General features: G+C 42.7%; 1 protein-coding gene across 5 annotated transcripts in view; it reads right to left on the bottom strand.

The window, feature by feature from the left end:
* The window catches only part of PLXNB2 (plexin B2), a 260,188-nt gene that overhangs the window by 95,956 nt on the left and 138,914 nt on the right, over positions 1-25,318 (bottom strand). For all 5 annotated transcript variants that reach the window (XM_063323324.1, XM_063323326.1, XM_063323328.1 and 2 more), the window contains one exon: positions 21,436-21,504. In XM_063323324.1, coding sequence (XP_063179394.1) covers positions 21,436-21,437 — 2 coding nt within the window. In that variant the 5' untranslated portion in view covers positions 21,438-21,504. The remainder of the gene's footprint in view (positions 1-21,435; positions 21,505-25,318) is intronic.

Raw genomic sequence — 25,318 nt, 5'->3', positions numbered from 1 at the left:
AGGAAAGATGGCACAGAAAAGGGTTGGTGCCAAAAGATGGAACCACACTGGACAAGGGGCCCAAGCAAGAAGGCTACTCCACCATGAAGCTGAAGGCTACTCCACCATGAAGCTGAAGCCTCAATGCTTCGGTCTCCAGGCTGTGAGACTGGTGTACAACAGTGTTTTTATTCCTTTGCAAAGAATACGTGGCGCTTGGGTGAAAAACATTACGTAAAATGAGAATTTATCTCATGGCGAGATCCAAAAAACCAAACCCAGCACCCAGAGAGCTCCAGTACATTGCTAAAATTAGCCACTGTATTAAACTTTCCTTAAAGTTTTGGGCAAACATTTTCAGGCAGAAAATTCATACGCATTTCAGACAGAAATGTGTCTCTCCACTTAGTTTTCAAACTGTAGTGTCTATAAAGGACAGCCACGGCCCTTTGGCCGGTCCCTGCTCACAGCAACTAAGTGAAGGCCTGAAGTCCACCACCGTGTCTCCAGCTCTGCTACCTCATACGGAGGAGGACAGAGCCAGGACTCTGCTCTGGTCTCTATCGCCACCACATTTGCTTCACAGTAACGTGGCGGGCAGGATTCTCATGCAGGCAAAAAAAGGGTTTTTAACAATGGCCTCTTGGCCATCTAACCACAGGTCTAATCCCATAGGGTCATTAAAAACTATTAAGCAAGAGAACTACTTCCATGCATTTAGGAAGAACTATGGCTGTGCAGCAGGGAAACTGTTGCACAGGTTAGTCCACGTTGCCCAGTATATGCCCAGCCACCCTCCTCTCCCTGTTTGAAAGCATCCCTGTCGTCAAAATGCCAAGAAATTCTCATACAGTCTCACCCACTGATTTTAGTGAAAGCACTAAATTGCCTTTAGAGAAAAAGACAACACATTTTTAGCCCCAGCATTCCTATATTTGCACTGCTTTTCCTATGGTGTGATATCCAGCAGGCTGTAAAAGTACACAGTTAGATGAGCACGTTTGTTTAGGTTTCAACTTTACCTATACTTACTTGTTTCATTTGGTTTTTAAATAAGATTTTTGAAATAAGGCACTTAAATACTTTTAATTCAATACTTACCATTTAGATTTGTTTAGACTGAGTGTAAGTATTTATTTAGACATAGTTAGGCTTATGTCAAATAAGAGTATTCAGCTAAATTGATGTAATCATTCAGTAACATTAAACCAACTTGGGAATTCAAACAGGCCTTTGAAAAGTAAAAGCATTAATAGCGCACAAAGATTTGCAGAAAAGAATGAAACGAGAACATGGTGAGAAGTCATTTACTTTTAACTCTCTTGAGAAACTGGCCAACCTCTGGGACATCATCCCCCAACGCAATCACCCAGATGACGCTGCAACAGGGAAACGGTGAAGTGCAATGGGGATAAGAATTGCCTGTGTTGGGTGCATTTGTTATTTCATTGAAATAATCGATCCCTGATGCTAAAGATAGTAACACTGCTGGGATTCAAATACTCCAGACATTAATGAAGTCTCTCTCGCTCTCCGGAATGGATTTAAACTGTCTCTACTCCCACTGCACGGTGCCTTCAACAAGAGAAGCAGTGGTTTAATATTAAAGCACTGCAAGCGTTCAAACTGAGGAGGTTAGAATTCCAAGAGCAAAGCAAGGTCACCTTGCTCAGCCTCACCAGTATGTAAAACACGCTCACTGCCGCAGGAGGAGCCAGGGGAGGGGGACAGACCTCCACCTCCACACACAAAAGAAAAAAAAATAAAGAAAATCAACAAGACAACTACACCCCTGACTTCAGAGGCCATTGCTCGATCTGAGTACATCTGGAAAAAAACACACCAGCTCTACCAAGGTAATTAAACAAACATCTCCCCCCTCAAAAATAGCTCTGCTCAGCAGGACCATTGTTTGCTTATTTGAAAAAGTTCCTCAACTTGTAATGTCTTTCTCATATCCTTCCAGTCTAGGTCAAATCCTGAGAATAAGTTTAAGAACCGCTGACAAAGCAGACTGCCATACTTTGTGATAGACGGCTGATTTCACTGTACCAGCCACCTGAAACACCACGCTCTCAATCTGACAGCCGCACCCCCGGTCCCGCCTGCACAGCAAGCGTGGTTAACACAGCTCAAAGTGCACTGGGTATTGTACCGATGACACAAACGTAACGTTTTATTAAGGTTTGTGTTAGCCTTTAGGCAGCAGTGTGACAGGGAAAAAAAAAAAAAATCTACTTGGAAGAGACAACCACCTTTGCCTAGAAGAATCAATGGTCCTTATTCCCTCCAGCGCTGCTTCGAGGTATCAGTATGGGATGGCCATAAACATGTGGTAGATGCATATAGAGAAACTTCATTTCTAGTACAAGCCAGGCCTCTCTCTTTTATACATTCTAAGGTACTGTAACAATATTCTTATGCAACTCCCACAGCAGTCTAGGTAGCCTGACAGGGATCAACACTTTTATTAATAATGCTTTGTTTAAACTTACTGGAACTGCTATTTGATTTATGAAGTCCTTCGCAAGCTTCAGAGTGATTTGCACAAAATCACTATGATCTGCACTTAGGAATTGCTTCACCCAGCCCTGAATGAGTCGGGTGACACAGTACCTATTGTCCTAGCGTCACCAACCCTACCCAACAACATCTTTTGACATATGACCCTGTCCAATTAAATAAACAGAGCAGTTTAGATAGGCAGAAGGCAATTATTAGGGCTGGATGGTGGCCAGTTCACTGAAGCAGGAGTACCGTTCTTTGAAAAAAGCTTTATGTTGTTTGGCGAAGTTTAATGACTGGAAGCTTTCAAGAGCTTTGCACTGTACTGCATCCAGCGCTGAAACATCCAAGCGTACGGCGCTCCCTCCATACCACAGCGGGCGACAGTGGTGAGGTCTTAGGCAAGACTGCTTCTTGCAAAAAGATGTTTGGAAATAAATGGCTTTCTCACCCGCTCCTTTTTAGCCCTAATCGCCTATATCTTAATTGGACCCCATTTATTTGAACCAAGAATAGGTAAATAAGGAATCAGGACTGTGCTGCTACTTTCACATCATCTTTTTTCCTTTCCTCCTGGGGAATTGACAAATCCCATTTCTTATGGAAGGATTTCAATTGTTTTTCACTATCCCCGACTTCTTTGCCAGGGGCTTTTCTTTTTTTTTTTTTTCCTAATGGAAGAGAGAATAGAAAGAAAGAGGACAGTGAATAATAGTGAGAGATAACTTAGAAATAAGTCACTTCCTAATGGCCCATAACAATTACTAGAAAAACTACATTTCTGCATGGTAAAGCCTTGATGCCAGAGCCCAGTGACACCAGAGGGAAGAAAAAGGTCTTAGCTTTTCTATATGGAGCTGGATACTCAAAAGACGTTTCCTTTTTGTGTATTTAAACTCATCTTTTTTCTGTATAAATATGAGATCTATCAGATGGTCATTTCCCACTGAGACAGGTTCTCAAGCGAGCCTGTGCAAGCGCTCCCCCATCCCACCCACCCAAAGGACTTCACCACAAAATATCCCTGACCTCTTCCAGAGGGAACAGGATGCAGCAAGAATGAATGAATGAAATATTTGTAAAGGCCACATCCTCTCTGAGCATCCTTTCAAATCCCAGCCATCAGTTGGCCCTACACTGAACTTTTTGTTTCTGGCATGTCTGAAGGAGGTCTGAGTATTAGTTTAGCCTACTCTGGCAAGTTACTCTTCAAAAACCTTTTTTAGCTTGCCTAATTGCACTGAAACTTTAATATTCAACCTGCTGGAGTTAAAAAACCTTCTAATTTTCTTTATTTGGACAGGGCTTTAGAATCACTATAGGATCAGGTTTACAGACTCATAGAATGGTCTGGGTTGGAAGGGACCTTCAAAGATCATCTAGTCCAACCCCCCTGCCACGGGCAGGGACATTTTTCCCCAGATCATGTTGCTCAAAGCCCCATCCAACCTGACCTAGGACGTTTCCAGGGATGGAGCATCCACAACTGCTCTGGACAACCTGTTCCAGTGTTTCACTACTCTTGTAGAAAAAGAATTTCTTCCTATGTCCAATCTAAAGCTACCTCTTTCACTTTAAAAGGGTTGTACCTTGTCCTGTCACTACAGGCCTTGGTAGAAAGCATCTCTGCATCTTTTTTCTGAGCCCCCTTTATACTGAAAGGTTGCAATAACAGCTCTCCATCTCTCCAGGCTGAGCAACACCAACTCTCTCAGCCTCCCTCCACAGGAGAGGTGCTCCAGCTCTCTGACTGTTTTTGAGTCCCTCCTCTGGACCTGCTCCAACAGGTCCATATCTTTCTGTACTGGGGACCCCCAAGCTGGATGCAGGGCTCCAGGTGGGGGGCATTTTGAATGAGGCGTCCTGGTTTCCAATAGCATCCCCAACCCACAGCACAGATGCTCCACCTGCCTTTCGCACCCCCATCCGTTCAAAAAACCGCTCACTGACCCTGTGCTTACAGTCTCCCCGTTGCCTCCAAGGGTTTAACACCCCCTGCCCCCTCTGAACAACCTTCCTCCCCGTACACATGTGTAAGATTTACAATTTTTGTACCTCATGTTTGAGGAAAAAATAATTAATTAAACAAATAAGTAAATGTCAAAGAAAAGATGCCAACTGCTGCAAGCCCACCATGCCTCTTCTGCAGCCCTGGCTTCAGGCGGGTGCTGGCCTTTGCTCCGGCCCCGGGCTACGCAGCTTCAGAAAACCACTATTTTTATATCGCGATAAGACCCAGGGGCCCCAGTGCAGTCTACACCAGCTTGCTCGTGACTGACAAGCAACTGCCGCGTCCCTTGTCCCTGCCGAAACGCCCCTCGGCGTCAGCCTTCTCCAACACATCTTTGGTTTACACGTTATTTAATAACACCCCAGTATAAACGAACAGCTGCCACAAGCAAGTATCCAATTCTGACTCTTAAAATTATTTCAGTAAACTTCTTTCCTTCCTCACTCAGGTATGTTTAGACTAATTAGAGAGAAGTTTCCTCTTCAAACGAGCAGCCTTTCCCTGTCCGTTGTCTCATCTCGACAAGAACTGTATTTAAGCAATGTAGGTACTATTAAGATTTGAGATTCCATCTAATTAAACACCAATACAAGAGGAAAATTATCCTTTTAACAGATTACTAACAGCACACTGGTTTCTGTTGTCCACATGGGATCTTGAAAATTGACTGGCTGCGTGGAGCTCAACACTTTATACTATTTCAGTGCAGAAACGGAGCAGAATTAGGAAACAATTATTGATAAGTATGCAACTGTGGAACCATAAAAGCTCCATGGGTAGGACCAATCTAAGGAGAAAGAAATGAAAAAATCAGCTTTCACATTTTTCCTTTTTTTTTTTTTTCTTGTTTGCACAGTTGGAAATTCATTCCCTGCTGTTTCATATTTCCTATACTGATTAAAAGTGTTACCTACTGCATTATTCTCTTCAAGGCCTGGATTTGCTAGGTGAAAGCATCATTAGAAATAACAGGTCTGAAACGGGGCTGAATCGAAGAATTCTTTCACTGTATGAGCAGAAAAATGTATTTTTCCCAATAACGTTTTATACATGGCAGAAATTGCTTTTCCACATCAAAGTCAAGACACATTCAAATGAGTTAGTGCAAGAATCTCAAGGATAAGACATTTACATTTTTAGTAACAAATGGACTCGCAGCAAAACAATACTGGGTATTGATCCTGATCAGCACTAAAACCTGGTTTCCTGGGAAAGCTTCTGAAGATCTTTTTGCCCTCCTTTCTCTGCAGAGCCCTCAGGAACTGGCAGAATCAAGTATTGCATCCCTCAAGAGAGCTACACATCTCAGCACAGGAAAGGAATCAGAAACCTCTTTGAGCTAAACCTCTCACTTTCTCATCTAGGAGAAACTTTTCTATAAAGCACCAACAGTCTCACCATTATTCTAATAATTGTGTTTTTAGAGGTGAAAGGAGCAGGTTTGTTCTCTACTAGGTTGTTTCTGCCTAACAGAGGTAAGCAGTAAATAACCGTGCCATTAGCTTGCTCAAAAATGTAAACAATCTAATTTTAGTGAGAATGGCAGAGGAAGATAAATACACTCAATTCGATTAATGCTGATGCTAGAAGTTGCAGTAGGAAGTCAGCACTTCTTAAAACTTTGTTCATGCTGAGATTCCACAACCTCCCAGTCGTTTTATCCTGTTTACATTATGCATTCTGGCAGAATGGTGACCCACATAACCTCCACATTTTTATCTTAGATTTACAGTTCAAAAATAGGGCTCAGGTACAACATTTTTTGACTTGTGGCGTCCCTGTCAACTGCATTTGGAGTTCAGGGGTTGCCTAGAACCATGTCACCATCAATAAGTACTTTTTTTGACATTAAGTTTTAAAAAGTTTTATCTTGATGAAATCTTGGGAATGAGATTCTTCCAAAATGCAGGAATATGCTTTTTCAGTCCTGTTTTAAAAAGATGAACTTTAAATAGAAAAACAGGAAACTAAAATAACCCATGAACTTTGTTTCTCTTCGGTGAGTCTCTTAAAGAGTGCAGGACTCTCTGGCCAGCATTTACAGGAATGTTTCGACACCTCCTGATCTGCTGAAGTTCTACTCTCTGTAAATAGGTTAAAATATGTGGCACCACTTTTAATTTTACTGCTTCTTTCAAAGAGGCATGTGTGAGTTTATTTAATTAATTGGCCTTAGGAGGAAATTGGCCAGTTTATTCCATGTTAATGGCTACATGTTGAAATAAACCATTCTTAGCCCTATAACAACAAAAAACAAAAGTAGCATTCCTAAGGTTTATTTGTCATACCAGAGTGCTATTCTTGTAACTTCTGCCCATGTATACCATTAATTTTCTATTTTTTTTCCCCCAAATTCCCCAAAATTCTGTATTCTACAGAAGTTGAACTACCTTCACCTTGTCAGCACTCAGCAGCTCTGCTCTTTTTCTCATGCTCAAGTCTGTCTGGGAACCTCAGACTAAATATTATTATACTTATCTCCAGTAGAAGCTCAACCCAGGATTTCGAGCGCTTAAACAGAGAAGTGGGGAATCTCTGCACTTAGATGCCAGAGTCACCTACATTCAAGAAGAAATGCACGGCCTTGGCTGGAGGGAGTGGGGGATGGGAGCGTGTGGACAACGCTGCGGTGTTTGTACACTAGGTCTGTAGTGAGAAGGCTTTTTTTAGGAATCAGGAAACCTCGATTCAGGCTGTTGACTGCATCCGCACCCATCTCTCTGATGCTTTGCTACCAGATGCCTTTGCAGTGCGTGGGTGATCTGGGCTCCTGGCGCGGGACCAGCTCGTGCATGAATGCCCACTGATGAATGCAAAATGCGCAACCTGTTTTCAGAGTGGGAATCTGAACTCCCCTCGGTTTGACATGGTTATCGACCTCTATGCATCCACAAACAGGCCTGGGAAAACCGCTCTAAAAGGAAGGTTTCAAATACATTTTTCTCCTAAGCATTCCTTGCCAACTATTTTGGGCATTCCTGCACTGCATCCTGCTTGTTCACAAATTTTGCTCCTATGGGCTTAGCGCTCCCCATGCAATAACTGGAAGCAGAGGCACCTTAATCAAGGCTGCTGATCACACTTGAATTAGTCACTGCTCTGAGCATTGCAAGCCCACGTCCTTCTGGTGGTCTAGCCTTACAGTTGGTGGGCTGAGATAGTAGCTTAAAAAAAAAAAAAAAAAAAAAGGAAAAAAGCAAGAAAACCCACAATAAACCCCTCCATGTACTGGGATATGCTGTACTTCTTATTTCAGTAATATAAAACAAAACTCCAATGTCACACTTCCCCTGTCAGAACACAACCTACAGCCCCTAATTCTTGTCCCAGAAGGCAACACACTTTTATCCAGTTTGCGTTACTTCCTGCTGCTGGAAAGAACACATTCTCTCACAACCACTGCCGTGAAATACTTATCTATAAAATAACTCTTCCTTGAATGTTTTCTTTTTCTCCTGAAAAAGGATTTGGGAACAGCAGGGATACGAGCACTCACCTCTTTTAAACTCTGCATCATAATCTTTATGACATGTTTTATCATCAACCACCTTTAAGCTTTTACCAGGATAACAACTTTGCCTTTGCAATGGCTCCCACAGCAGTCTTGAGTGAAAATGGGGAGAGCTAAGACGTAAGAGACTAATATTAGAATTATGCGGAATAAAAGAAGCAGGTTTACAGTCTGCTCAGGGAAATCTCAGGAGCTATGAAAATGCTGGATGCTAGCGCTCTACATCAGCAAACAATATCCAGAGTTCCTCAATTTACATAAGAAATGTTTTTAATAGGCACAGTACCCCCAGCTCTCAGCCACCGACTCCATCCCTCTCACAGCTCCCGAGTTAAGTCCGCAAGTCCACAGATCATCAGAGCTCTCGCAGGGATAACGGCGGTGAAGCCTGGCGCCTGCTGTATGCATTTTTCGGAGTGTTGCCATGGTGATCTCCAGCACGCTCATCCCCTGAGAGCTCTGCTCAAAATTCAGAGGGAACCAAAGCAGGACAAAGAAATGACACCCAAGCAAAAGCAACAGGGAAATTACATGTAATAAGCATACATACACACTTTCAGACAGAAGCTTTCAGAAAACAGTTATTTTTAGAACTGAGTGGTCTGCAGGAAAGAAGCGCAGTCTTCATAGTCCCAACTCTAAACCAGGATGGTCTATGGAATAAAACCTAGAATTTCTAACCCTGTTTCAGCTTCACTATTTGGCACAGGGTAAATCCTCAGCCTCCGTACTGCAAAAATCCTGATTTGGGCAGCAAGGACAGAGGACCAAGGATAACTAAGCAGACAAAAAGATAGAGAAGCCTTTAATAATGTAACATTGTAGAGCAGCAACAGATCACCAGATAACCAAAATCTGACATCTACTTTTTAGAACATCATATTTCGTTATTCCATGAAAAAGGTTAATACAACAATTCTTAAGTATTTGAGCAATTTACACTTTCACCAAATACTTTACATCATCTGTTGGTCCTTATGGCAATAATACTCTCTTACTGTACTCTCAATAAAAGGGAATTACATTTGTGTGAATGTGAAAGCAACACTCTGTCAAGTGATGTACGATCTCGATATACAGTCGAGAAACCTGTGGTATGGTGCTTTCACTCCTCCTCTACAAAAGCGCTGTGTTAGAGTGGCCATGCACACAGAAATAAACCAGCAAGAAGAGACACCAAAATTCAAAATCTAGGCCATGTCAGATATGCCATAGTCCAGAAATAATACTAAATGAGAGTCAATCAATGTTTTGCCATTAGGCAACATCTTTCAGTCAGAGCTTATTATCAGACACCACCAGGCCCTTTTGTGCCTAGAAGAGCTCTGAGATCAGCTAATCTCACATAGGTTGATGCTCAGCCACTTGCACACGGTAGTTTCTTTTCCCAAAATACATGATACTCTTGTTGTTCCTACCTGGGCTTCTTATTACTGTTACAATGGACTTTTTTAGTCCTCTCCATGTCATCATCTGTTAGATCTTCACGTAAATACTTAATCACGTTATGAAAAGCTGCCTCCTCCCGAACGAGCATGGAGCTTTTCAGTTAGATCTGCTTTAACTTCCATCAGACCTTTCTGGGTTGGTGCACCACTAACCACTTCAGAGCCTTGCTCTCAAAATTTGGTGTGCAGTCTGTCGCTTATGACTGCGGGCAGCACTTTACCTGCCGCCTTTGGACTAGTGCCTGACGCTCTTCACCGCAGAAGGTCACCTGCCGAGAGGATGCTCATGGTGGTTTCTTCAGCACAGTCACGTTCTCACAGTCCCGTTGACAGCGGATACAGTGCGGAGTAAATTGCCTGAGCATCCATCTGTATGATGCACAAGAATTTACTCAATGCACGTGCCTCTGCTCACTCAGGTCCCTCAGTTAGTCTTTGCTATCTACACATCGAGTGAATTCTCTGTGCTTCCCCAGGCTGTCACCTCCCTGGTTTTCAAACTAGTACAAGACCAACAACTGCTGGCTGGAGGAAGGGATGAGGGAGAGACCCAACTACAGTTTTTGGTATTTATTATTTTACCTTTAGCTCCTTCTCTCCTAAAGGGTGCTGACACCCACCTTGAGCAGCCTCCCTGTATTTTAAGCTTTCTTGATCCCCTTTAACAGTGACTGATTTATTTCCAGCGTATACTGGTACTTCTGCTCAATTGCAGGAAAGAACTTGAACTTTAACGAGATCCCTACAAAATCACCAATTGCGGTAGGCATAATATTATGGTTCTTATGCGCTCATACCTTGATCCCTTCAGGGAAGAGGTTTTATTTACCACGAATAAAGATGAAGGCTGACAGACAGCCTTCAAATCAAAGCACAAGCCAGAAAATGTCTGATTACTCCTGGAAGCAGCATTTAACAGCTTAACTTAGTCTTTATTTAGATATTATTTTGCATATTTCACCCATAACGAAAGCAAACTTGTCGTGAACAAAATCATTTGGTAATCTAATTTATCAAGATCACTCATACACTGACAGACAAGAATTTTAATAAAACTTGCACTTATGAGATCAATTTGTACTAATTTCCGTCTCTTAGATGCTTATGCCTTTTCCAGGGCCGGTGAATGGAAAATTGAGACCCTAGCGCAATTCCAACCACTTCCATAGGTGTACGCTGTAATGTGCATCTGCTTAGGGAATTTATTTAAAAGGCTCTACCTTCCTTACTGTAACAGCATGCACTCTACCACCCACTACTTGTATGACAATATTTTACAAGGATACCGCAAATCTTTAAAGCACGGGGACGAATTAACTACACAGGGGCTGTCAGATATTTACCTTGCCCAAGAACGTTAGATGTATCAGATTAATGCCAAAAACAATAAATGTAGTTCAACTTCAGTAAAGGAGTTGGCAGAACAAGACAAGAAGCATCACTGCAGAGATGCTCGCCTCAAAATCATGTGTCGCAAAACATCAAATGTGCCCTCCCCCCTTCCCTTTCCTCTCCCCAGTTATTCAGCAATTGGAGTCACAGGCAAGGCTCTTGTCAGCTGCTTAACAGATGCATGAGAAAGATCACAGCATGCCTAATATGCCACTTGGGACACCTTCTTTCTCCTGTACTGTCCCACAAGATCAGCGTTTCAGTTTTATCTAGCAAATCTGACAGCAAGCAGCTTGCCCCTCTCTCCACAGGTTGTCCTGCCATTCTTTTCAAAGAAAGATCTTGGGTAAATGTTATACTTTGACTAATATCTAGGAAGAACAGTTGATACCTAGTTCATCACTACAGAGAATCTATGTTGCCTGGGTCCCTTGTGCAGTGGTCCCTTGCTCTGAAAGGGAAGTCTTTGCTTTGGGCTGATACTGGCATGCAAGAGGTGGGAAGAGGACACTCGTGGAGCTGCTCCAGCAGAAACTACCTATTTTTCGGCTCCTGGCCAGGTTAGTTTTCAGCTCTTCCTTAGGCTTGAGGTTTGGTTGCACCCATACCAATGCCACCCATGGAAGTGGCAGAAACAAGCAGCTAGGAGAGATGGAAGACCCAACCTACCTTGTTCAGGAACAGCATGGACGGTACCCAATAAAGTAACTGTATAAACATGTCCTGACACAATTTAAATAAAACACTGTCAGTAGGTTTCCTACAACTGGAGAAAGAAATGCTGCCTCTCCCCTTGTCAAAGACAACAGACAGACAGGCTTGCTAGGAGAGAATGTTATCTCCGCTCATTCTTCTTTCATGAGAATAAACGCCTGCTTTTGTATAAGATGACTATTTTCAGGGTATCACATTTGCTTGCAATAATGTTAGCATATTCAATTTTGCTCAAGTCATGCAAAATAGATATATTGGGAACATTTTCCTTTCTTTAGTTTTTTGTTTCCATTCCCCATCTATATAATTTATTTGTTCTTTTCCTCCTGGTCCTATATGTACTTCAAAGACATATTTTCAAAGAACAATTTCTTTCAGCATAGCTTGCCCCCCAGCTGTAAAAGCTTTGCTCACATATACCTCCCTTAGGAGATAATTTCTTTGCATAGAGCTCCTTTAGGCAACATCTGTGATCATGCAAACAGGTAGAACGGTCCCATGTGGCGCAGCTCAAGAAGGCAGCATACACATCCTGCAAAGCAAACCCAGGGTAGCACCAAAATATTTATACGCCAGACAAAATCCATATCCTGCAGCTTGGACCACTATAAACAAATGCTATCCAATATATCTTTCAAGTCAATCAACTGAAGAATTCACATACAGATGGATGGCCTGATTTGAGTTCACCCAAGGGTATGAAACACCTGGGAATGCAACGAATCAGCTCATCCCTGGGTTCCTGACCACACACACCTTCCCTTCCTAGCACCACCCTGGCCTTTGAACAGGATCTCCTTGGCTTTGCAACCAAGCAGACCTCTCTACAGTCATTCTATTTCTGGATACTTCTGATGAAGCACTGGCAATCAATGCCACTGCAGAGCAGAGACTAAACTAGTCCGGTTTCTCCTGCACAGAATGATATAGCTCATGTTTTCTGAAGATGCTGGCTGTAAGAAGTGCTGAAGGACTTCAGGAATCTGGTCTACCTTCCCTGACATCAGCTCTACTGCATGTTTCTGCTCATTACAATGGAAATGGTATTGTGACCGCTTTTTCCCTCTGTAAGTACCCTGAAGAGCCAAATGGCCAGTACGTTAGGGTGGAGACTTTTGGATGTGGAACTGATGCAGGGGATGCCAAAGTCAAAACTGTGGCCCAGCTTTCTGTTCTTAGTGAGGGTCCCCCGGCACCCCCTGTGGTGTCCTCAGGACCTCTCTGACATGCAGTTGGAGGATCTCAGCAGAAAACACCTCAAGAAGGGAAAGTAAGAAGGTGTCACAGAGTATAAATCCCCATAACATTGCCTATAACAGGTACCATGATTTGTGAAGTCATCATTTCTACACGAGGGGAAAAATATATATTTTTTTAGAAATAACATTAAACACAGCTCTGTGTTCATATACGAAAAATAACCAGTCATAACTCACAAAGCAACACACACCTTCTGCCTCCTCAGTGCAACCAGCACCATTGTTCTCCCTCCAGGTTCAAAAAAACCCCAAAACAACAAAAAACAACAAGCTCTAAAAAACATGCTTTCTGAAACCATAGGTCTAGCTTTGAAGAAAAGCGTGGCAAGTCCCTTCAGTTGTCTGGAATTTTCCAGACACATTTTAAAGAAAATACTAGCTGTGTATAAACACAAGAGTTGCAATGTTTCGCAAACTCAGAAGTTCCCAGGAACTGTAATTTAATAAGATTCATTTAACTAGTCACAAATTAAACTGATGCAATTTTAAGGAAAACCAGCAAGGATAAACAAGACTGTATTTTGTGTATCCCTGGAAGACTTCTGTTTACAAAGTCATTGGCTTACTGACTGACAATGAGAAATTTCCCACCTAAAACTAGATATTTTTACGTCTTGACATTACTTCATGACATTGTGCTTGATCAAATTGAGTGCTGCAGTAACAGGACACTAGAATATTGTCTAGCTGTCCAAAGGAACATCTATTTTTAAATATAATGCCTTTTGCAGGTACTGCATTAACTGAATCAAATAAGGTTGAGGCTTGCCTTGAATTTAGCCCTAAAAAATTATTAAGCAGACAAGTATTTAATTCTTACTTTTATCCTTGTTAAATCCTTTAATTAAATATAACGTTAATTGAACTGAAGATTATTATAGAGATTTTTCTCAACTAATACATTTAAATGCTTTAATGCAGGGAGAAAAACAAGAACACAAGCCGAGGTAATAAACAGATTCATATAAACGGCATGAAAAAAGCAACACCCTGAGAGCACATGTTTCATGTTTTCATGTTTACTAGCACAAAAGTAACAGCAAAGGTTAAGAGCAGTGGAGGTGGCATATTCCATAGAAATCAACGCATTATTACAAACCGTTTTCCATTTAGCAAAGTGACATACCAGTTCACCTAAGCCAACTGCTTAAACATCATCTCCATCAGAAAGCAAGAGGGTGCAGGGCAGGAACGGAGCAGAAGTCCTCAAACTTAGCTATGGAGAGAGCTGTGATGCCCCTGCAGCCAGGCTGTTCCAGCACCAAACCCGGGGGCATCAGCAGCTTGAAGGCTTCAAACGGGCTTTTGGAGAAGCCCTGGTCTCAAAGCCATGGAGTGAAAGCCCCGTGCCGGGAGGCGGCCGTGGGGCAGAAGGGAGCTGTGGGGAGCTGAGGCGAGGGGGAGTAGCACTGCCCTGCCTTCCCCAGGGAGATCCTCCCAGAGCCCTGCTCCCCTGGTTGTGTAGGCTCGGAGTGTGCGTCAAAAATTAATTAGACCTGAAATGAATGGGGCCTCTTAAAATTGCTCGTTTATTAGTAATTGCACAGTTGCTACAGACACAGCCATTCAGAGGCTTCCCCTGTACCAACAAGCAGACAGCAGCAAGATCATGAGCAAGAAAAGCAGCAGAACAGTGCCCTAATCTGTGCCTGTTCACACTGGTATCATTCACTCGCCTTAAATTAAAAAGAAGGGGGGTGAGGAGGCAGACTTCACTGACTCCAACATCAGCAGTCCCATGAAAGGGCTCACTTTGGCCAGGAGTCAAAGGTTTATGGAGACAAAGCTAATGTAGCATCCGATGAATGACACTAAAAATTATATTCAGACTCCAGAATCAATGCTAGAGTCAATGCTGACAACTGATTTGCAACAGTTCCCTCTAAGTCCGTAATGCATTTCTTTTTCTAAGCAGGGACAATTCTCAATTTTCGTTGTCAGACACGACAAGAAAATCGATGCCAATACTCTCACTTGTGTGAGAATACAGACTAATACTGCAAACAGGCATGGCAACCTGCTTATTCTGTAAAATCCTGTGGGCTGGCACAGTGAGTTGAGAGCGTTGCAGGCATCCATCCGCCTCAGTCCCACCGTGGATTAGGAGAAGGAAGAAACCTGTTACATCATGGGTGATAACCAAGCAGCTGTATTCACCAACCTTTGCAGGAGGAAAAGGTGGAAAAGTTTAGGCTGGTACCTTCGACAGAAATTTCTCAGGGAATCTCCTCCCTGCATCCTCCCAAAACTGAGATAACCCCAAAACTTCAAATTTGGCTTTAGTAGGACAAAGCCCTATTTTACTGCACCCAGCTGCACCCAGCTTTTCTGCTCAGTTTCGCTAGGCTTGGGTAAACTGCTTTTTGCTTTCTCTTGATCTCCCCAGGATGCAGGAGCCCTTGCCAAAAATAACTATGTTTTAATTTTCCTTCACAATTCCCTTGCAGAGGTCTGCACTGTTTTAATGCTGTAGCATCACATATCCTTTAATCCCTGCCTACACATTTTAACATTTCAAACACATGATTATTTATAAACGAAAAGCCACCGGGGCTTTGGTGAGGTAAAGTAGTTTAGTGGGGACTGAAACTGGGGAGGGGGGAGAAGGGAGGGTGAGTCATCATTTTCTGGTTTTAATCCTTCACTCCTCCTCTGGTTTGGGCTTTGTTATTAGCAGTAGCATTTATTCACTTTGAGCAGGGCCAAGACAGCAAACAAGTCCCCTGAATTTGAAAGCCAAACAATTCCAACGCCTAATTCAGCCGTGCACGCCTGCTCCAGGCTGTTCAATCCCCCGAGACCCCTTTTTGTAGCCTAGGCTTTTCCCTCCTTTGAGTGCCAAGCCATCGGTGGCCTTTGGCTGGGGTTTTGTCTGTTCCCACCTGCTCCTGCGAGAGGGAGAACAGAGCGGGACGGAGTGACGCCATCCTCAAGTTTCGTGCCGTATTCAGGGCTGGGCATTGCCACCCCGAAGGGAGCAAACGGGTTACAAAAACTGTTTGCAGGGACAAAGCAAGGCACTCGAACACCACCGCCGCTCCGATTAAAAACACCACTTGGAAACAAGTTGCACTGCAGACTGAAGGGGGGACAGCACTTGTTCCAAATCCCCTCTCCTTTTCAGTCGCTGCTCAATGGGGCAGCAAAAAAATTTGTCCTCCAGCCCAATTATACCACTCTGCTGATGCTGTAACAAGAGGAGAAAGAGCCATGACAGAAATAACAAGGTAACCCGCACCTCTAATGGAAGCAACAGCAGGGGGTAGAAAAATTAACTGCCATCACACACCGTTTTTCTTCCCACTTCAAGCACCCTCTCCCACTCTAAACACTCCTTCTATACACACCTTCCTGGAAAAAAAAAAAACAAACTCTCAGCCCAGCCTAGGAATCAACAGCATGTGAATCCCAGCCCTAGACTTTTTAGGGATGCTTAAGTTTGGAAAAAGCCTTAAGTGCGGATGCCTCAGGTTCAGCTGCTGTACCCACGTTTCTGTACCAAAATACTTGCACTCGGTTTCAAAAGTGCGAATAGTCTCGAGCTCCAAGTATAATTTAGGACAACTAAGAATATGCAGAACCTCTGAGAATTAGGCTAGTTATTTCAGTAAATTAACTAGGTAGCAACTGTGAAAATGCTGATGTTAGACAGTATTTTAGCTTCCTGGGCTATAAATGGATATAATTTTTACTTACCTGACAGGTGTGTCATGAGAATTAGCTAATATTGACACTTTGATCTTTAAAATGCTTTGCCAAGTATTAATTAAGGAAGGATCATTTTGCATTTAAAATAGCTAGTATTTTGAAGTTGAATTTGTCTCCATCCCTCCTAAGAAGGTAAAGAATCTTCTGTTTGTTTTTCTACGTATTCCCCAAGAGATTATTTCAGAGAAATACGAGAAAGAAAGACTGACATGCGGATCTATGCCTCAAGGAAGATAAATGGATAGCTCTAAGTAACACCTCTAAAGGGGTACCTCTAAATAGCTACGTTGTGTTGCAAGATTCTTCTCTCCTGTGGGTCTTGTCGGCAGACCTGCAGACTTAGGTCATATGTTACCAAAATGTGGGGAGAAAGGACACCCTTACCTGCCCATAAACCACCTTTTTATAACTAACCTACTAGGATTTTTTACAAGGCAGGTGAGGTATGAGAAGTTCCTAACATGTTGCAGATATTCAAGTACTGCATCTACTGGTAAAGCGTGGCCTCATTTCTCCGTAGAGGGAAAAGTGCCAACATATGGGCAAAACTATTACAGTTTCATCTGTAGCCAGTGATATGAAGTAAGTCCAAAGCTGCGCGATGCTTTTGTTAGATGGGTCACCCATGCAGGCTGCTGCCAGAGAAAGATGGAGAGCCACGGCTTGCCTGCGGAGCCAGCTCTCTCCCAGCCACTCTGCGCTCAATAATAAGGGCAGGACTTCCACCACGGCCACTCTTGTCACAAAGATCTAGCAGCAAAGGCATGACATTTGGCCTTTACACGGCCCAGTGACTATAAACCCAGATTAGAGGGAAATAGAAGACTATATTTGATAGCATATGGGAAAACAGCAGCGTAAGTCTCCAAATAAGCTGCTCTGCACACCCCAGAGAGATCATTATGCAGGGCTTTCCGGTGGTTGCTACTGCTGGTAGGTACAGCCCGACCTGGTGTCACAGGCTACTCATGCTGGTAGCGCAGAGATGTTGTCTCTCCTGGAGCCACGGTATTTTCCTTACTGTCAGCCAGGCAGCACAGGGAAGACAGAGCCAAAGGGAAAGAAAAAAAGACAGGACACAGGTAGTGGAACAGATGCCAGAAAGCACAGGCATGAAGATAGAAGCAACACCTGTGTAGTGTCCGTCCCGCCTCCCGAAGGCCCTTTAGGGTCTCAGGGTGACGACAGCAGAATTTCTGTGAGAACATTTTGCAAAGCCCACATCTTGCTCTCCCCTGCTACCCAAGACACATAGAAGATACTCAACAAATGTTACCTGATGTTTCGGTGACTTAAGTCCTATGGATCTAAAGATGGGTCTTAGAGGTGATTCTGGGGACCCAAGTCTGATTGTCATATCTAGAAAATACTACAAGAAAAGTTTCTTATGCAAATCCTTCACGATAGTCTCTATGATGGGAAACTTTTTCCCCTGCTCCCCTGCCTCATTTCATGCACAGCATAGACATTACTTAATGAACTCGCAACTCTTCAATATTTATTTTTCTCCTCATTATCCAGTGTAGCTCTCTGCCTTATTTACCATGCTATCCAAATGCTGCTGAGAATTATTTATAGCATTCATGATATAGGCGCCAAGTTCTTATAAACTACAATTACCAATTGATTTACAATACCCAGCTGGATCCTGAAACTAAGGTGGACGTTTTGGGGATGGGCACTGTTTTTGAGCAACTGCTTTATAATCCTAGAAGTCTACAGAGCATCTCTGCAGACTTTCCAGAAAAAACCTGCCTACCAGCAAGCAAAGCTTAGTGACAGCACATGACATGACGTGGTCCTCGCCCTTCACAAGGGTGTTTGAACCAGGCTATTTACAGTGCCAGAGCACACATTTAACATAAGAAATACTGTTGAAAACAGTGAACAAAACTCTCCGTGCTACATTAACAACTTGTTCCGGGGATCTCAGATTACAAGATGTGCAGTGAGAACCTAATTTTGGTATTTAATTAGGGCTGGGTGTTCTTTCCTCCAGCCCTGTGCACTTTCCTGCCTGTGCTCTACTTGACGGTGCCTGCTCCTGATTCCCTAAAGTACACGCTCCCTTTCCTTCTCCTTGCAGTCATTGCCTCAAGATTTTTCTGATGTATCATCAGTATAATGCAATACAATTACCAGCTTATCATCCCCTCTGGTCCATTTCACTTTTTTCCTAGCCTTTCCCTATTCTTTTAAGAGGAAAAAAAAAAAACCCTTGCTCTCCCCACCTCCTCTCTCCTCTTCACCAGGTGAAGAAACACGGCAAACCACCGTTTTGCTGTATTCCTCCAGCATCCCAACTTTGGCATTCAGCTCTATGAAAGGTCAGTCCAGAAGTTTGTTGGAAGAGAATAAAGAAGAAGATGTTTCTGCAAGTTTATTCCACTTTCTAGCTTTACGGGTAACCAAAGCCAAAATCCTACCAGTTATCCTACCAAGCCATTCATGTACTCCAACCCAAGTTTCAGATTTAATTTTCAATTTTCACAAAACAAAAATTATTAATAAATATCTCTGGATGCGCTAGACATCGAAATGGATGATTGTAAGAGGAGGTGCTGGATTTCACAGTTTCAGGGCTCTACCTGCAGTTTGTGAGTGGCTGCAGGTAAAGCCACTCACCCTCTTGGTTCCTCTTAAGCGCTTTATTCCTTCTCTTGGGCTCTGCTGACTTTTTACGTAAGAATGCCTCCGTAGCCACTTCTGTGATACAAAACCAAAAGTATTTATGAAAAGGTATTTTCTCCTCTCCACATTAACTTGTTAATTTGGTGTTACTGCAAAAATCCCAGCCAACGTGAGGCCAATTAATCTTGAAAATTATTCAAGTTTAGAAGCATAGATCTATAATTTTCATGTCAGATAGGTGCAAGAGCCAGATCAAGAAGGTGGTTTCCATTTAGGAGCTCAGTCTACACATGCACAAAAGTAAAATATCAGAAAAATAACATCTATTGCAGATCACATTTATTTTTACGTAAAGGATAAAGTACTAGTATGCATCTCTCCGCAAGGATGTGTTTATTCCTCTGCCAGTTTCATGACGAGCTAATAATCACATTGCCAGTGTGACTGCCAGTGCCACTACTACTGTTTCCTGAAATACGGCTCTACTTCGTGTCTTTTATTTGCTTTCGCATAGATACTACATACATAAAATGACATTTTAACTGGGCAGGTATCTTTTTACAATTCATCCCTCACTCAAATGGCGCTCTCCTGCTAAACAGGCACTTGAAAAAATACAGACAAAACCCCCCCCCCAATATTCTGCTTATTTCACAAAAAATGGGAACTGTGGATAACAGTACCTCTTCCCAAGTTTCCCAGAAAAACAGTTGAAGATCAAGTTGACAAGAATAATGTGAAAGTAACTCAAGAAAAACTTATGCACGTAGAAACTCGTCACACACAGGTGGAACTGTTCCAGAAGTGCCACTGGCATGAACAAGGTGACTCGAGAGGTACTTTTAAGTAGTTTTAGAAGAAATTAAAGCAACTGGTCCCAGTAAATTACTTCAAACTTTGTTTTGTTTTATTCAATACATACCAGAAGGTTTTAAGGATTTGCTTTTGTATCTTATAAGCCTATATAGCTTTCAGATTGGGTCAGATATCAGTAACGTAGAGAGTCAATGCGCAGCCTAGTCTATAAATCTTTAGCTTAGGTACAATGTTGTCAAATCTGAGGATCTTCATTTCAAGCAACCCCATATCAGTAGACAGCTCTATATAAACCAGACAGCATTTCCAAATGTTTCTGCAGTAATTCACCGTTTCAGTACTATTGGTCAGTTAGCAATTATAGAAGACAAGTTTATAAAAGCCCAAAGGCTAAAATTAAGACTGTCCCAGCTTGTTAGACACTTAAGACAGGATCACTGTCCTATTTGACTTTAAGTCATGAATTCTGTGCTTTATCCAGCATTTGGAAAGGCTTAGCTGACTGCTTCCAAACTCATCAGGCAGGCCCTGGGAAATGGAAGGTGAGATCGTGGGAAAAATGTGATATGAAAAAATACTGGAATGAATCCGTGGCAGCTACAAGTTCATGACTATCGCTACCCCGCACACCAGAGCCACTCAAAGCCTCCTGGGGTACGACTTGCAGAGATACAGCTTTGCTTCACACACAAATATGTACGTACGTATACATATGTGCATGCACACAGTTAGGGAGTTCACGTTATTATGAAATACAGCTAGGAAAAGCAATTACTTTAAGAAAAATAATGGGGTATTCACCAGCAAAGTAACAGTTTCAAAAGTGTCTAGAAAATGAACCAAAGCTCTTATTGTTAGAGAACTATTGACTCCAGGTTTGAAAAAGTGACCTCAAGTGAGCAATGATGCACTTAGCCTGGAACTTGCAGCCACTGTATTTCACTCTAAATTGAATTGCCAATCCACAGTGCAATCTTCTTCTACTATAAACTCACATCTTTGGGGCAAGTATACCAAAAAATACTATATACTGGCTGCATTATTCCAAGTGAGGCTAAATTCCTCAGGAAACGGAAAATAAGTCCGCATTACAGAATTTAAGGATCCCCATGGGTATTTAGAGAGCGGCAGTGCTGGTTTTTTTTCCCTTTAAAGGGCACTTAGTGACAACTTCATGCTGACATTTTTCCTGCGAACCGTTCATAAGCGTGCAAATAACTAAAAGCACGTGGCCCCACTAAAAGCATTTAGGTACGTATAACCGACAGACCCATACGGAAAACCACATAATAGACATTTTACACCTCACACACATATGCACAATGATCAGATCCAGCATTCTCCCCATACTAAAAGTGGTCCTTTTGGTAAATTAGGCTGCTAATTTAGCATGTTTTATACTATCACCAATGCTGATGGTTTGCAAACATAAATAATTGGCACATGCTATGAAATACTTACATTCACTTTTCCGCTAAGTCTTCTTCACTACAATCAAGTTATTTTCCAGGACAGTGTTTAATCTTCTTACTAAATAAAAGAAGGCAGCAATTAAAAATATGTTCATATGTGTTAAGCTGTGCTTAATCACCTTAAATTTATGCACTTTAAAATATTAAGATCATGTATAGTGTCCCATAAACTTGTAATTTGTTTATATATAGGCAATTTTATTACATTTTAAACACAACTTTAGCACACCATAACTTTCAATCCTGAGGCTAAATGGGGCAATGTTCTGTATTGCAATAGCTGCTCGGATAATAAATCAGATGGACAGTTGCTCACAGATGTACAACTAATTACTGAAGAACTGAGAGCTCAACTGAAGTATTACCAGAAAGAATGCCTGGCATTACAGATGGGGTATTGTATGATTTGGCACTCCTCTAGCTAGAGCTTGAACACGCTCTTATCAATGGCAGTACTCAGCACCTCCCACGACCAAACATTTAAGAATGGAAGAGATACAGCGCCTGTCCCCCTAGGGAAGGATAAAATACCATCTGATATTGTTTAACATCACTGTACATGCCAAAAAGTGATAAAAAAGGGCTCATATAAATTCTTCAACACGACCGTGCAAATGACAACTGTCCTCGAAAAAATATCCCCATCAATAGACATAGCGAGTGCTGAATGCCCCAACCTACCTCTTACGCACACGTTATTTCTCAGTTACTTTTTAGCAGCGCATGCAATGCCCACTCAAACAGTTTGCAGCAAATGCCGATGCATGCACTGAAATATCACCGCATGGCAGTCCCCAGGGAAGAGAGACCCCAAAACCCATCAAAATCCACCACCTTTTCTGCAAAGCCAGCTCAGCTCAGCTGAACCTGGCTTTGAGGCTTGCATAACGCTGGCTCCCCAGGGAGGTAAGACACAAACATCAGCAGGGCTTTTATTTTCCCTTTGTGTTCCTTGAGGCTGCCCAGTACTAAAACAAGTTTATTTTGTTAATGTTCGATGGGATTTAATTTCTTGTTTGCATTCCTCATATCTAGTTGCTGTGGTAACATGTTCCTCAAGACTCCATATATTCATCTCTTCCCAGGGAAAAGCTGTTTGAGGGAACCTGAACACTAGCTGGAGGATGAAACTCAGCAAAATCGTGAGATGAGGGACAGGGGAGAAGAGCTGGGTGAGATATTTAGACCACAGCTGCATGATACGGCCTAACTGGAGAGTGTAGGCTTGGACTGGGACTGAGTGAAGTCATAGGAGGGGAGTATAAGCAGAGCAGCCAACCCAAGAAACAGACAGACAAAAATTTTAAACTTTATGACCAAGGGAAAGGGCAGATTTCTTTCCATGTCTTACTGACAACAGGAAAAAACAGATCTGGTGCAACTTAAGCATATAAAGGAAAAGGAAATACAGAAGCAAAGGGAAGAGCAAAGGGATGTGAAAGATCATGATACTGTCAACAACAGCCAAGAAGGAAGGAGGTGGAGGTAGTCAGCAAGGAAACAAGGCTTCATCCTGCTGGGGAGTTCCCTTTATACATCCATGCTGCCTCTCTCCTTTAGAGCATTTTTGCAAGCATTGCTGAACAGTGATTTAGGCACGTCTTGCATAGTTGTTTCACATCTCAGTTTTGCAGATGCAACAACTGAAGTGCATGGGAATTAGTATTTGGCTGAGCCTGGAAAAGGAATTGAATGCTGTCAGCCCTGACTGTTGTGTCCAGCCAGTTGTATCCCCAGTAATAAAGGTACAACCCTCCTAATAACATCAGAAATTGGGAAAACAGGTTCAACCATAACCCAGGAACTGGCAGAGAGTCATCAGACTACTTATGTGTCAGTTCTCACATGGGTACACCAGGCATTTTAGTCTGTAGTTGGTATCAGCTGTGCCAGAGAATGATGCCACCAAACTGTACTCAATTTTCTGTGTTAGAAAATAGGAAGCCTTTTTCATAAGAGGCTTGGGACATGAGCCAGAAATCTCACTCACTGTCTTCCTATTTATTCAGACTGAGTCATCAGATTTTCCAGGTTTCTCCACTCAAATGGCATGCTGCTTTGGCTAGATTTAGATGGACACAGGTGGTACCATCTGCTGCAAGGCTTCCTGGTTTTGTTTGCTTTTGTTTTTTCCTTTTACCTCCTGGCTCATAACACAACAGCTCTTTTTCAGTATCTTATACTGGAACACCATGAGGAATTGGTCTTTCATGGTATGGGCTTGACCAGCTGGCCAGTCAAAATGGACTGCTTCAACTAGAGGAACTAAAATACACATTGCCGTCATGGGTCCTCTGACAGCTGGAGGCTCATGCAGACTGACCTGAAGTTATAAGTATTTAGGTGACAATAGGGAATTTGCTCTTCAAAGCTGACAGAAACCATAAGCACAAACGGAGCAAGTGTGTAGGGGGATGCTCATTCAAGCTAAACTTCAGTCTAACAAGGTTATCTTCCTGTTTCTTCTCCCTCCGCTGGCTTGACAGAGAGGGTCCTGCCACAGATCACCTTCTGAAGGAGGAATCACTCTTCCCTGAGCTGCTTTTCAGAGGAGACCTCGTCTCCCCTCCATAACCCGTAGAGGACAGCAGGGAGATTACTGCCATTAGACTACATTTAGCTCTTGCCCTTCCCACCCCAATCTGAACACACGTAACTGCTCCTGCTTTTCATATAAAACAATTTCCACCGTTCAAACTGAAGTACCCCTTTAGGACAAAAGGACAAAGACAACCATGGACGTGTCATGCAGTTTAGACCATCAGGACAGGTCAATAACCCAGCAGAGACAGGACAACTGCAAATAACCTCCCCATCCTGCGAGTACCCTCTCCCTCATCAGGCAGCTGCGCCTCTGTATTTAGGGTGAATGTCTCAGATATCATAATCTCAAAAAGATGATAAACTCAAGCTGATCCGTTGTGTCCAAGTGCAAAATTTTGCAAGCGGATAATGTGCTGCCCCAGTGCTGTGGCTGTCGGGGAAATCGTGGCTTCCAAAAGCTGCAAGGAACAAAGCACTGCACCCGTCCTGCGGTGCCTAAAGCCCACGCTGCTATAAGTAGGAGTAAGAACATATTGAGGTTTTTTTTTTTATTTGTTTGCTTCTAGAGCTAAAAACAGATCATAAACCACATTTCTTTGAGGGAGGCTTTTTGTTTGTTTGTTAGAAAGGGCAGGCACTGGGTCAGGGATAGAAAGTTGTACTATCCGGTTCCCAGACACAGACCTTATTCCCTCGAGCCTTCAGCTATATGTAACACATGGAGCAGATACTTTTCATATAGGCTTGTATACGCCCATGGAAATTTTATTTGGCTGTTGAGCTAACAAGCATGGTGCACTTGATAGGAGGGAGCGCATAGGGTAACACTGCACACTGCTCTCTTGAGCTTAATTTTGAAAACGGATCCTCACATTTCAGTGCTGGGAAGGCTACGTTACAACACTGAGATCATGTCCATATGGAGACAGGATATAGAATTTACTATTAAAAACTTCAGGGTGATATCAAATGTCAGCTTAAGACTCTAAACATCGCAGTGTATTTACATCTCTAATTAACTCTGTATCACAATTCTACACTCCAATATCTGGCCAATGCTGTATCTTCCCTCAACTTCAGCTCTCCAGCTTACGTCGCTCTTGGTCATCTCCACTCTGCCCTCTCCACCTCCTTGACCTCAGAGACACCCGCTCCACTTTTAGCACATGAACTCCAGAGTTTTATTACTGACTTCCTTTCTGTCTCCTCCGCTTGGCTATCTTGGGCTTAGTATCCTCCTTGTCTTGAAGCTGCTCAACTCAGCTCTACCTTCAACACACTGAAACCTGAGACTGCTTAAACTCTTTTCTTTTGCTTTGGTTTCCAGT

Source organism: Chroicocephalus ridibundus, chromosome 1 (genome assembly GCF_963924245.1).
Source record: "Chroicocephalus ridibundus chromosome 1, bChrRid1.1, whole genome shotgun sequence".
In the NCBI taxonomy this organism is placed as follows: Eukaryota; Metazoa; Chordata; class Aves; order Charadriiformes; family Laridae; genus Chroicocephalus; species Chroicocephalus ridibundus.
Note: the sequence above shows the minus strand (reverse complement) of the source record. Positions and strands in the feature narration are given on the sequence as shown.